Source organism: Phoenix dactylifera, unplaced genomic scaffold (genome assembly GCF_009389715.1).
Source record: "Phoenix dactylifera cultivar Barhee BC4 unplaced genomic scaffold, palm_55x_up_171113_PBpolish2nd_filt_p 000140F, whole genome shotgun sequence".
In the NCBI taxonomy this organism is placed as follows: Eukaryota; Viridiplantae; Streptophyta; class Magnoliopsida; order Arecales; family Arecaceae; genus Phoenix; species Phoenix dactylifera.
Genome location: NW_024067696.1, coordinates 1,127,359 through 1,139,185, shown reverse-complemented (window position 1 = coordinate 1,139,185; position 11,827 = coordinate 1,127,359). Strand labels below are relative to the sequence as shown.

The 11,827-nt window shown below is 51.9% G+C and overlaps 1 protein-coding gene across 1 annotated transcript; it reads left to right on the top strand.

The window, feature by feature from the left end:
- Nucleotides 1–10,038: 10,038 nt before the first annotated feature.
- LOC120104900 (cytochrome c1-like) lies at nucleotides 10,039–11,361 on the top strand. The gene is made up of 2 exons (XM_039116809.1): nucleotides 10,039–10,170; nucleotides 11,032–11,361. The coding sequence occupies exons 1-2, from the start codon at nucleotides 10,039–10,041 to the stop codon at nucleotides 11,359–11,361; spliced, it is 462 nt and encodes a 153-aa protein (XP_038972737.1).
- Nucleotides 11,362–11,827: the final 466 nt, after the last annotated feature.

Below are 11,827 nucleotides of genomic sequence, written 5' to 3'. Positions count from 1 at the left end.
TTTTTTGCTTGACTCTTCCTTGGTCAAGGCTTTCTTGCTTTTTATCTCTTTCTTCTTTTCTTCTTGCTTCCTCTTCTTCTTTGTCTTTAGGAAGCTTTTGAATCTTTCGGTGTTCGGAAATGGATCCTTGTTTCCATCACCGTACTCTTTATTTTTTGAACTAATCTGCCTCTGAGTCGACTCGGGCCTTGTTGGAGTCGACTCGGCTATTGTGGAGGATTCTGCAATCTCATTGTTAGTACGCAATTGAAGCACATGTGAGCTAATTTGAGATTTGTCATAAATAATTGTTAAGGTATTCCAGATTTCTTTAGCAGATAAGCATGCAGAAATCTTATGAAATATGGATTCATGGATAGCACAATATAGAAAGTTCATAGCATTAGCATTCAATTGTGCTAAGTCTTTTTCATTGACATTTTGAGAAAGTGTGTGAGGTCCATTTATAATAATATTCCACATTTTATAGTTTTGTGATTGAACAAAAATTTTCATTCTAGCTTTTCATTGAATATAGTAAGTTCCATCAAACAGTGGAGGTCTGTTTATGGAAAGTCCCTCGGCAAATAATATGTTATGTGGGGTTGTCATAATCTTTAGCTCTAGTCGGTTAAGACTATAATCAATAGAAGAGCACCTGCTCTGATACCACTTGTTGCCCAGTAGATACAACCCAAGAGGGGGGGTGAATTGGGTCTTTTAAAACTTTTGTACTACTTCTAAAACTTTTCAATTAATTATGCTAAGTTGTATAGATGCACAGTGGAATTTAAACTTAGCAACAGTTTGATTTATTGAATGAGACTTGATTAAGTAAATTAAATATGCTTGCAACTAAAGGATGCACGGATAAGAGTTAAGCAAGCAATTTATCTAAGTAAGTAGGTGAGCAAGTTAGACAATGACAAAAAGCATCACAAACACAACAAACATATAGTGGTTCGGTGCACCCCAGATTACAGTCCGGTAGTTTTGCGAGTGCACTACCCAACTCGTTGTTTTACACCGGGCTAACAACATACCCTACAATCTGGGAGTTTTTCGAGTGAACTACCCAACTCGTTGTTTTACCCCGGGCTAACAACGAACCCTACAATCCCCCAATTTTAACTTAGGCTTGGGACGCCTATCCCTTGTTCCAAGTCCCTTGACTGAAACAAGCTCAATATTCAAACATTTTACAAAAGATTTGAAAGCTCTTAAGAAGCAAATATAACAATGAGAAACAATAAAATCGGAAGAACCCTTTTTGCCGTTGGAAGCGTGGATGATGGTGGTTCTTCTGATGTGGATCACGTTGGCTTGAATGCGAGCTTTGATTGCCAAGTGGGAGTGAGTAGATGAGCTCGAAATCAGATGGAAAAGCTTGAATGCACTTGATTTCTCCTCTTGAAAGCTCTAACTCCCTTGAACCTCTTTTTCTTTCTTCTCTCTTGAATGATCTCGTGTTGGGTTTGTGAGAAGTTGTTGAGAAGCACTTAAGAGGTCCCTTTTATAGCCCAAAAAGCAAATATAGCCGTTAGACACAAAGATATGACCGTTTGAAATTCAAATCTACCTGAAAAAGTTGTCAGTCGCGTCCCAGGCGCTCCGGGGACGTCTCCGCACTTTACGGGGACGTCTCCGCTTGTTTGTGCTTTTTGCATGGGGACGACTCCGCTGTTTCGGGGACAACTCCGCGCTCCGGGGACGTCTCCGCGCTTTACGGGGACGTCTCCGCTTGTTCGCGCTTTTTGCATGGGGACGACTCCGCTGCTTCGGGGACGACTCCGCCGTTATATCTCCGAAAAACAAGTCTTCTGGAATTCTCTGAGAGAGTCGACTCCGCTTTTTCAGGGGACGTCTCCGGACGTGCCAGTTCTTCCTGTTTGTGCCAGAGACGTCTCTGAGACAACCCGGAGACGTCTCGGCTGTCCCTGATCTGTTTTCTTCAGCTCAAAAATTCTTCAATAAATTCTTGAAAAATATGGGAACTTGCCTAGACATTTCTTAACAATACTCTTAATTAACCAACTAAAATCCTCAAATAACTTGTTAAGATAAAGGAAATTATGCTCTAGTGTTTTGTATTCATCAAAATCCATTAGAGGGTCAACACTAGCCATTTTGGGTGAGATCCCGGGTTGTTACAAATAGTATCAGAGCGGACCCGGCTCATAACCTATGTGAACTAGGGGACACTGCAGCACGGATCCATTGGGGCTGACCACGGGCCAATCGTGGTGTTTGTGATTAGATTTGAATAGATATGAACCCTTAGCCTGACGAGGACGTCAGGGCTTGAACGGGGAGAGTATGTGAGGACCCGTGCGGGCATGTGAGCCCCGTGTTCCCCCCTCATGTGGCCCCCACGTGGGCACTGGGTGCCTCACGTGCCTCGCAGAGGTGGGGGCATGACATTTGGTATCAGAGCCGAGGACGGCTCTTGTCCGATGGTGGGAAGGGTGTGAGGCCCAATAGTCCCACATCGGAAAGACTCGTTCTAGAGCCTGGGTATATGAGGTGGGTGTCTCCTAATTCTGCAGACGCATTTTGGGTGGAAAACAAAATCGGGAAGGGGTGAAGGACGCTTGCGTGAAGCCCCAGAACCGGACAATATCTGGCAGGAGAGCCCCGCGTTCCCCCCTCATGTGGCCCCCACGTGGGCACTGGTGGCCGCACGTGCTCCGCGGAGGCGGGGGTGTGACATTTGGTATCAGAACCGAGGATGGCTCTTGTCCGATGGTGGGAAGGGTACTGTGAGGCCCAATAGTCCTACATCGGAAAGACTCGTTCCAGAGCTTGGGCATATGAGGTGGGTATCTCCTAATCCTGCAGACGCATTTTGGAAAGAAAACAAAACCGGGGAGGGGTGAAGGACGCTTGCGTGAAGCTCCAGAACCGGACAATATCTGGCAGGGGAGCCCCATGTTTCCCTCTCATGTGGCCCTTACGTGGGCACTTGGTGCCTCACGTGCTCCGCACAGGCGGGGACGTGACATTTGGTATCAGAGTCGAGGACGGCTCTTGTCCGATGGTGGGAAGGGTGTGAGGCCCAATAGTCCTACATCGGTTATTCGCTGGGTAGATCTTGGGTACTTATACAGGATCAAGGAACCCAAATAATAACTTTCGGCTAGCAATTTTGGGTGAGGTCCTGGGTTGTTACAAAGGACTAAACACACGCCCGCACAGGTCCTCACAGCCCCCGTATCTCAGAGGCCATTTCTTTCTCAGACAAGGATCTGGAGGGAGTCGAGACTCCCCACGACGATGCAGTGGTCATCTCCATGATTGTAAATAAATTTGATGTAAAGCGTGTCCTAGTAGATAATGGAAGCTCGGCGAATATTCTGTATCTTGATGCCTACTATAAAATGGGGATGACAGAAAAGCAGTTGCGGAGAATAAATGCTCCGCTAGTCGGATTTACTGGAGACTCAGTCCCAGTGGAGGGCGAGGTCGATCTCCTAGTTACGGTCGGACTCGCCCCCTGAGAAAGTACCATGAGGATGAACTTTCTCGTGGTGCGTTTGCCCTCGGCCTACAACGCTATACTTGATAGACCAGAGCTCAACGCTCCTCGGGCCGTGGTCTCAACTTTCTATCTGCTTATGCGGTTCCCCACCAACCAAGGGGTCGGCGAAGTCCGTGGGGACCAGGCGGTAATAAGGTGCTACATGGCGACCTGCGGAGCAAAGCAACCAACCAAGATGTCGGCCTCGACGCCGGAACACGGCCCCTCGGTCGAAGCCTTGGAAGCACGAGATGGCCCTCGGAAAAAGCGAGTGGAGCCTGGTGAGTTACTCGTACAAATTCCTCTACGAGAAAACTGCCCCGAGCTAACTGTGCAGGTTGGCTCCGGCCTAGCGGTCCACCGACTTCAAGCGAAGCCAACCTGCAAGCCTGTGAAGCGAAGTGCCGCCCCAGAACGGCAACGAGCAGCGGCTGAGAAAGGTTGACAAACTCCACCGGGCTGGTTTCATCCGGGAAATATCCTATCCGGAGTGGCTCGCTAATGTGGTCCTCGTCAGAAAGGCTAGCGGAAAATGGCGTATGTGTGTGGACTACACCGACTTGAACAAGGCCTGCCCAAAAGATAGCTTCCCACTTTCTAGCATCGACCATCTCGTGGATTCTACCTCGGGGCATGAACTACTGTCTTTCATGGACGCATTCTCAGGGTACAACCAGATCCGGATGGCGCCGGAGGATGAAGAGAAGACAGCTTTCATCACCGACGGGGGCACCTACTGCTATAGAGTAATGCCTTTCGGCCTAAAGAATGTTGGAGCGACTTATCAGCGGCTGGTCAGCCAAATTTTTAAAGACCAAATAGGTCAAAACATGGAGGTCTATGTTGATGACATGTTGGTGAAAAGCCGAATGGCGCAAGATCATGTGACCGACCTCAACGAGGCATTTTCTACACTTTGAAGGTACCGAATGAAACTCAATCATGCCAAATGTACGTTCGGAGTCACCTCAGGCAAGTTCATTGGCTTTGTAATTACACAGCAGGGAATCGGGCCAATTCCGAGAAGATCTGAGCGCTCTAAGAGATGACGCCCCCGAGGACAGTCAAAGAAGTTCAACGGCTTATAGGCCGAGTTGCAGCTCTCGGGAGATTCGTCTTCCGATCGGCCGAGCGCTGCCTTCCATTCTTTGCGGCTCTCAAGAAGCCAAAGAACTTTTTGTGGTCGGCGGAATGCCAGCAAGCCTTCGAAGAGCTCAAGCGCCTTCTCGCTTCTCCTCCACTGCTTACGAAGCCTCAGCAGGACGAGCTCCTCTACCTATACTGAGTCGTTTCTCCTGTAGCAGTGAGCTCGGTCCTGGTTCGAGAGGAGAGCAAGCTTCAAAAATCGGTATATTACACCAGCCGGATTTTGAGGGATTCTGAGACCCGATACTCCAAGCTGGAAAAGACCGTCTTTGCCCTGGTCATCTCAGCTCGAAGGCTTCGGCCTTATTTTCAAGCTCACACGGTGGCCGTGTTGACCGACCAGCCAATAAAACAGATCCTACAATGATCAGATCGAGCTGGTCGGATCACAAAGTGGGCGGTCGAGCTTGGGGAGTTTGACCTCAAGTATCGTCCGAGGCCATCAATCAAAGCCCAAGCGCTGGCTGACTTCATCGTGGAGTGTACCGTGCCAGACGAACCCGAGCCCGCACCTACGGTGGAGGGGCCTTCGGAGCAGCTATGGACCTTACATGTGGACGGCTCCTCGACCTCAGGGGGTAGCGGGGCCGGCCTCATCCTCGCCAGCCCGGATGGGTGATCGCAGAACAAGCTCTGCGCCTCGAATTTCCCGCCTCGAATAATGCGGCGGAATATGAGGCACTCATAGCCGGGCTTAAACTGGCTAGAGAGCTAAAGGTCGAGAACTTGAAGGCCTTCAGCGACTCCCAATTGGTTGTGAGCCAAATCTTGGAGGACTTCGAAGCAAGGAAGCCGACAATGCAAAAATATCCCCAGAAGGTGCGACACCTCACTTCGACTCTGGGTTCCTTCCACATCCAACATATTGCCAGGTCGGAGAATCTCAGAGCGGACCAATTATCAAAATTGGCATCCTCCCGCATGAGCGAGCTCCCAAAAGCGGCGACACTGGAGTACCTCCAGATCCCCAGCACAGAGGATCCCGACCAGCTTTTTGTATCGACGTTGAGCCAAGCTGGATGGACGAGCTCGTTAGCTACCTACAGAATGAAGTCCTCCCCAATGATGAGCGTGAGGCTCGTCGAGTCCAGTGCTTAGCCTCGAGATACATACTGTATGAAGGCAAGCTCTACAGAAGATCTTTTACCTCTCCCCTCCTCAGGTGTCTCCGCCCGTCGGAGGCGGATTATGCAATGCGTGAAGTCTACGAAGGCATCTGCGGAAACCATTTGGGAAGCCGAGCACTGGCATACAAAATTTAGCGCCAGGGATACTATTGGCCAACACTCCAGAAGGATGTGCTGGATTTTGTTCGGAGATGCGACCGGTGCCAGAGGAATGCCAACATCCAGCACCGACCCTCAGCCCCCTTGACCTCAATCAGTCCTCCTGGCCATTCGCTCAATGGAGAATTGATATCCTAGGACCGTTCCCCTTGGCGACTGGGCAGAGGAAATTTCTGATCGTCTCTATTGATTACTTCATGAAGTAGGTCGAGGCCGAGCCAGTGGCCCAGATCACCGAGCAGAAGATGCGGAACTTCGTTTGGAAGTTCATATTCTATAGATTCGGGCTCCCCCACATCCTCATATCAGATAACGACTGCCAGTTCGACAATGCTCGCTTCAGAGAGTTCTGCTCGGAGCTCAGCATCGACCACCGTTTCACCTCGGCGCACATCCTCAGGCAAATAGAAAAACCGAGGTAACAAATCGTACTATTTTGTAGGAACTCAAAACCAGGCTCGACCAGTCCAAAGGGCAGTGGGTCGAAGACCTGTACAACGTTCTGTGGGCTTATCGGACCACATTCCGTGTACCCACCGGCGAGACTCCCTTCAACTTAATGTACGGAATGGAGGCCGTCATCCCGTTGGAAATCAGACTCCCTTCTCCGAGAGTAGAATATTATGATGCCGACTCCAGTGCTACGCAGCTCAGGAACAACCTGGACCTCATCGAGGAGACAAGGGGAGCCACCCGGGTCCGCATGGCGAGATACCAGCAAAAGGTGGCACAATACTACAACGCCAGGGTCAAACTCAAATCTTTCAAAGTGGAAGACCTCGTCCTCAGAAGAACTGAAGCCTCCCAGCCGACCGAGCAAGGGAAGTTGGCCCCGAATTGGGAAGGACCCTATCGGGTCGTGCGCGTCCAACGACCCGGAGCGTACAAACTGGAATCCCTCGAAGGGACCCCCATTCCACGAAGTTGGAGCTCCGAAAACCTCCAAGTGTATCATCAATAGAACCCCAAGGGGTTCTCTGTTCTGAGCATAAGTTTTATCTTCTTTATAGTAATTTTTGCTATTCTTCATTTATGATCGCGTTCCTCCTAATAGGAAGTTTCGTGATTCTTAGACAACCTGATATGCGATCCTGCTAGGATGCTATAATTAACGCCGGACGACGCTGGGCGCCTCGGCCAAAAGTTCGAGATGCAGCTATCGAGCTCGGCTCGATCTCCATCAGCTATTGAGCTTGGCTCGATCTCCATCAAATACCTCGGCTAATGTCGAGATGCCCCGAGTGACGACAGTGCGTGCCCAGACCCCTCGACACTTCGGAAAGATGGGGTAGTACCTTCGCGGCCCCCCGTGGTGCTCAGCACCAACAACGGGGTAGTACCTTCACGGCCCCCCGTATGCATCCCCGACTAAGGTCGGGATGCCCCGAGTGTCGACAGTGCGTGCCCAGACCCCTCGATACTTCGGAAAGACGGGATAGTACCTTCGCGGCCCCCCATGGCGCTCAGCACCAACAACGGGGTAGCACCTTCGCGGCCCTCCGTATGCGCCTCCTCGACTAAGGTCGGGATGCCCCGAGTGTCGGCAGTGCGTACCCTCGCGATCCCTCCGAAAATTAATATTCGTGATCAACCAAAAGTTCGAGATGCAGCTATCGATCTCCACCAGCCATCGAGCTCGGCTCGATCTCCATCAGCCATCGAGCTCGGCTCGATCTCCATCGGCCATCGAGCTCGGCTCGATCTCCATCAGCCATCGAGCTCACCTCGATCTCCATCGATTATCGAAGCTTGGTCTCGGTATCAGATACCTCGATCGAGGTTTGGGCGCCTTAAGGCCTGCGACAGCTCCATGCATAAGCTTGAGGTCGTCCTCTACAACGAATTGAGGTACCCCTAAGAGCAATTCGCGGTGCGGGGCATATAACCCCGAGAAGGTACGTTCTGATCGGCGCCTATGTCTTATTCGATACACACATTCCATTCATTTTTATGTTGAATATTTAAATGAAAATCCCGGCCAATATCGGGGTCCTCCGCCGAGCCGATTACGAGCTGAAATCTCATCGAACCCGCATGCACGAACCCTAGTTCGGTTTTTCGGCAGCTCGGTGAAATTTAATCCCGAGCTTGGGGGGTTCAACGATTTGGGCCAGAAGTTAGTTACCTAATAAGATGATTAGAGCACGGCGCCCCGCAGTTGGGGCCCCGAGCTCTATGACCGCGAAACTGCGGCTCAAGCTTAAGAACTCGGACGAGCTCGAAAGTCTTAGAGAAACGTTAGCTAAAAAGTGAACTATAAAAGAACTAAAAGAACGAAGTTGAAAAGGAATATTTCCATTCAAAAGCCCGGAGGCCAAGTACAAAATTGAGGTTCGGTCGTGCAATAGACAAGAGCCGACCTTTTGTTACAAAAAAGGAAAGAAAAAGTATAAAAAGCATTAAGAGGCAAGTGTCGTGGCATCTTCAGTCGAGATCTCTCCGGGCTCGACTCCGATAACTTCGATGGCTTCAACCGCCGGATCTCCCTCGGCAGTGGCCCCAACCTCGCCGCCTTCGGTGCTCTCGGGCGCGACCACGGGGATAGCCGCAACACCCTCGGAAGCGGTTCCCCGAGCAGCTTCTGGGGCAGCCTCCGGAGCTGCCTCTCCGGCCATTTCGCCCGACCTCGCCCCGAGGCCTTCGACTCCAGCTCCGGGCTGAAGTAGATTGAGATCGAAATCGGGGCAGAGCTGGCGCAGTTGATTGCGGAAGTCATTGAAGCCTTTAATAAGGCCGTTCACGGCTTCCTCCTCGAGCAGCTCTTGAAACTCTTTCGATTCTCGGAAGAGCCGGACGGCATCCCGAGAACTCCTCCTTTTCCCGAGCTTCAAGCTGCTCAGCCTTCCGCTCTACTTCCTTTACTCTCTGCTTGCGATTCGTGGATCGCGAGCAGAGATTGCGCCTCCGCCAGGCGAGCCCCAGTGGACCGCAGCTCTGACCTGGTCAGAGCATGGGCGGCCTTCTCTTCCTCAAGCCCTATGGATAGGAGCTTGACTTCGTCCTCGGTGGCCCCCACTCTAAGCAAAAGCTCCTTCTTGTGGAGCTCGAGCTCTGCCAGCTTTCTCTCGGCCTCTTCTAGTGCCTGTGAACTCCGACGAGCTCGTTCTTTGTAATCTGCCCCGAGCGCGATCAGTGTCTTGATCTCATGGAGGTGTTGTAACCAAGACAGAAATTAGGCTGAGGATAAAATTACGGTATAAAACCTAAAAGCATAAGGAATAAATAACAGCAAATAATGAAGATCTACCCGAATAGCAGAGAGGCGAGTTGACTCCAAAAAATTATTCAGGCTCATGGCCTAAATTTTTGCCCCGTCGGCTGGAAGGAGTGCGACGCGGAAGATCTACCGCGCCGTCTCACCATTCTCGAGGGCTGAGTCGCCCTCGAACACCGTCCATTCCGGAGCGTAGGGCTGCCTTTCTTGTTGGCCCTCGACCTCCGGTGGGTCGGAGAGGCCGGGCAGAGGGGGGCTGCCTTCGGCGAGGGCGGCCTCACAGCCCCTTGGCTGCTGCCCGGCTCGGATGCTGGGCGCTTGGGTCGAATAGGCGGCCGAGGGGGGACTTGCGAGATTGGCGCCGGGCATGCAAGCGCCGTAGTGGCTCCAGCCGAGCTCCCGGGCTCGGAGCTCGAGCCTCCCCTCCGAGCAGCTTCGGAGGACCCAATCCGGAGAGCGCTCTTCTCGGCGGCCCCGTTAGCCGAGACCTTTGCCTTCTTCTTGTGCTCGGGCGGTTTTCCTCCGAGCTCGGCAGCCCTCTTTCGGAACCGAGCGTACAAAGCTTCGCTCTTGGTCACCATCTTTGCAATATCTGCAAGGACGAGCAAGATAAGTTCGTAAAATATTACGAAGAAAAAGAAAAAGGAAACCTTTCTATTACTACCCTTATCTTGAGGACGCGCCGAGCTGAGACCGATATTGACTAGAGCATCCTCGCTCACGAGGCTGCTCAGAAGAATACCATCCCCGAGGCCGCAAACGGCATTAAGGATTCCCTGCTCGCGTGTAGAAAGCCTGGGGAATTTGTTGGCGGTTCTGAGCCAGCTCTGCCTCCACCTAGGGTCGAACCCCCACGTCCGCTCAGAACCCAAAAAGAAAAACTTTTTCTTCCAATCATGAATGGACGACGGAGCGCCCTAGAAGAGCGGCCGACCCGCCCGAAGGGCGATATAGAGCCACTCCCCGTCTTCCGGATTGGACTTCAACATGAAGAGCCGCCAGAAGATGTTCACAGAAGTCAGGATCTCGTATGCCATGCACAGGGACAAGAACCCGATAATCGTCCTCCATGCGTTCGGAGCAAGTTGCGCCGGATGAGTTGGTACTCTCCGAGCAACTCGTTCACGAATCCATGGAGGGAAAATCGTAGGCCGGCCCAGAGTGCCTCCAAGTACACTCTGATCCGACCTACCGGGGGGTTCGTTACCCGATCCCCCAATCCAGCGGGTTCCAAACGGAACCTTCGCCGAGGAAAAAATCACTCCTCAGCCATCTCAACCTCTAACTCACTCATCGTGGACCCGATTTCAGTCGGACCAAGACCCATTAGGAAAAAGAAAGAAGAAGAGGGGAGAAAAGAAGGGTTCCGAGCAATGAAAAGAGGGACACCTGTGGGAGTTCGCCGGAGGTAAGGAAAGATCGGCCGCTTCGGACTGGGAAGGAGATGGGAAGAAGATGAAGACAATGGGAGAGAAATCAAAGACGGCCAAGGAAGGGTTTATATATAGACCCCTCCAACAACTCAGATCCGCTCGGCAAAGCGCTCCTCCCTGTCCAGATCACGACACATGTCAACCGAGGGAATTAAGGCGCAGCATTCAATTTGGACCGACGCTTCGGAAAAGGAGACGCCTCGTCGGATCGTGTTGCCCCATCATGAACTAACGGCGCAGGAACGCTTGAGAAAATGGAAGGTACTAATGATGAGACACTTCGGGAAAGAAGGGACGCCGTCCATGTACTCCCATTAAAGTGTCTTGAAGCATGCGATAATTCAAAATCCCCCCCCCCTAATCCACTTTAAACTACTTCCCGCGCTCGAGCCTGCGAGCAGCTCGAGCTCGAAAGTCGGAGGGTAGTGTTGGGAGAAAAAAGTTGTGTCCGAGCAGGAGGCAATTAAGCATCCCTCCGAGCAGGAGGCAACCGAGCATCCCTCCGAGCAGGAGGCAACCAAGCATCCCTCCGAGCAGGAGGCAACCGAGCATCCCCCCAAACAGGAGGCAACCGAGCATCCCTCCGAGCAGGAGGCAACCGAGCATCCCCCCGAGCAGGAGGCAACCGAGCATCCCTCCGAGGAGGAGGCAACCGAGCGTCCCTCCGAGCAGGAGGCGATCGCCCCCTCCGAGCAGGAGGCGACCGAGCGCCCCCTCCGAGCAGGAGGCGACCGGGCACCCCTCCGAGCAAGGGGCGGCCGAATGGATCCCGACTTAAGGGCTTGAAAGTGCCCAAGCGGCTCCTCCGACTAGGAAGCATCCGAGCGGTAGACCGCCATTATCGTGTTCTCCCACGAATCGTGCCCTGTCCTTGCCAACAATCATATGGCCTCCCCAGACATTCAGCTTATGCAACAATTAAAGCGTATGGCCTCTCCAAACGCCTAGTTTACTCAATAATCAATGCATGTGGCTCATGTGGCTCACTCAACAATTAAGGCGCATGGCTCCTGTTGTCTACGAAGGTTTGCCGTATGGTTGGACGTACAGTGGAATTACTACGGCAAACCTGTTTGGCCATAAACGACAGCGTGGTTCTGTAGTAATTCAAAGACTTCGGCCTGATCTCCTACAAAGACAGCATTGATTTACACGATCGAGCATTAACTTCCACTGTACTTCCAACCATACGGTAGTGCCTTCGTCCTGTCTCATCACAGGTAAATCCGTTCCCCCTATAAATAGGGAATTC

Excerpts from the sequence above, each read along its gene's own strand:
- LOC120104900 (XM_039116809.1), top strand. The coding sequence starts at position 10,039 with ATGAATGGACGACGGAGCGCCCTAGAAGAGCGGCCGACCCGCCCGAAG. Across the intron at positions 10,171-11,031 it reads TTCACAGAAGTCAGGATCTC|GAGGCAATTAAGCATCCCTC; the intron begins GTATGCCATGCA and ends GTGTCCGAGCAG.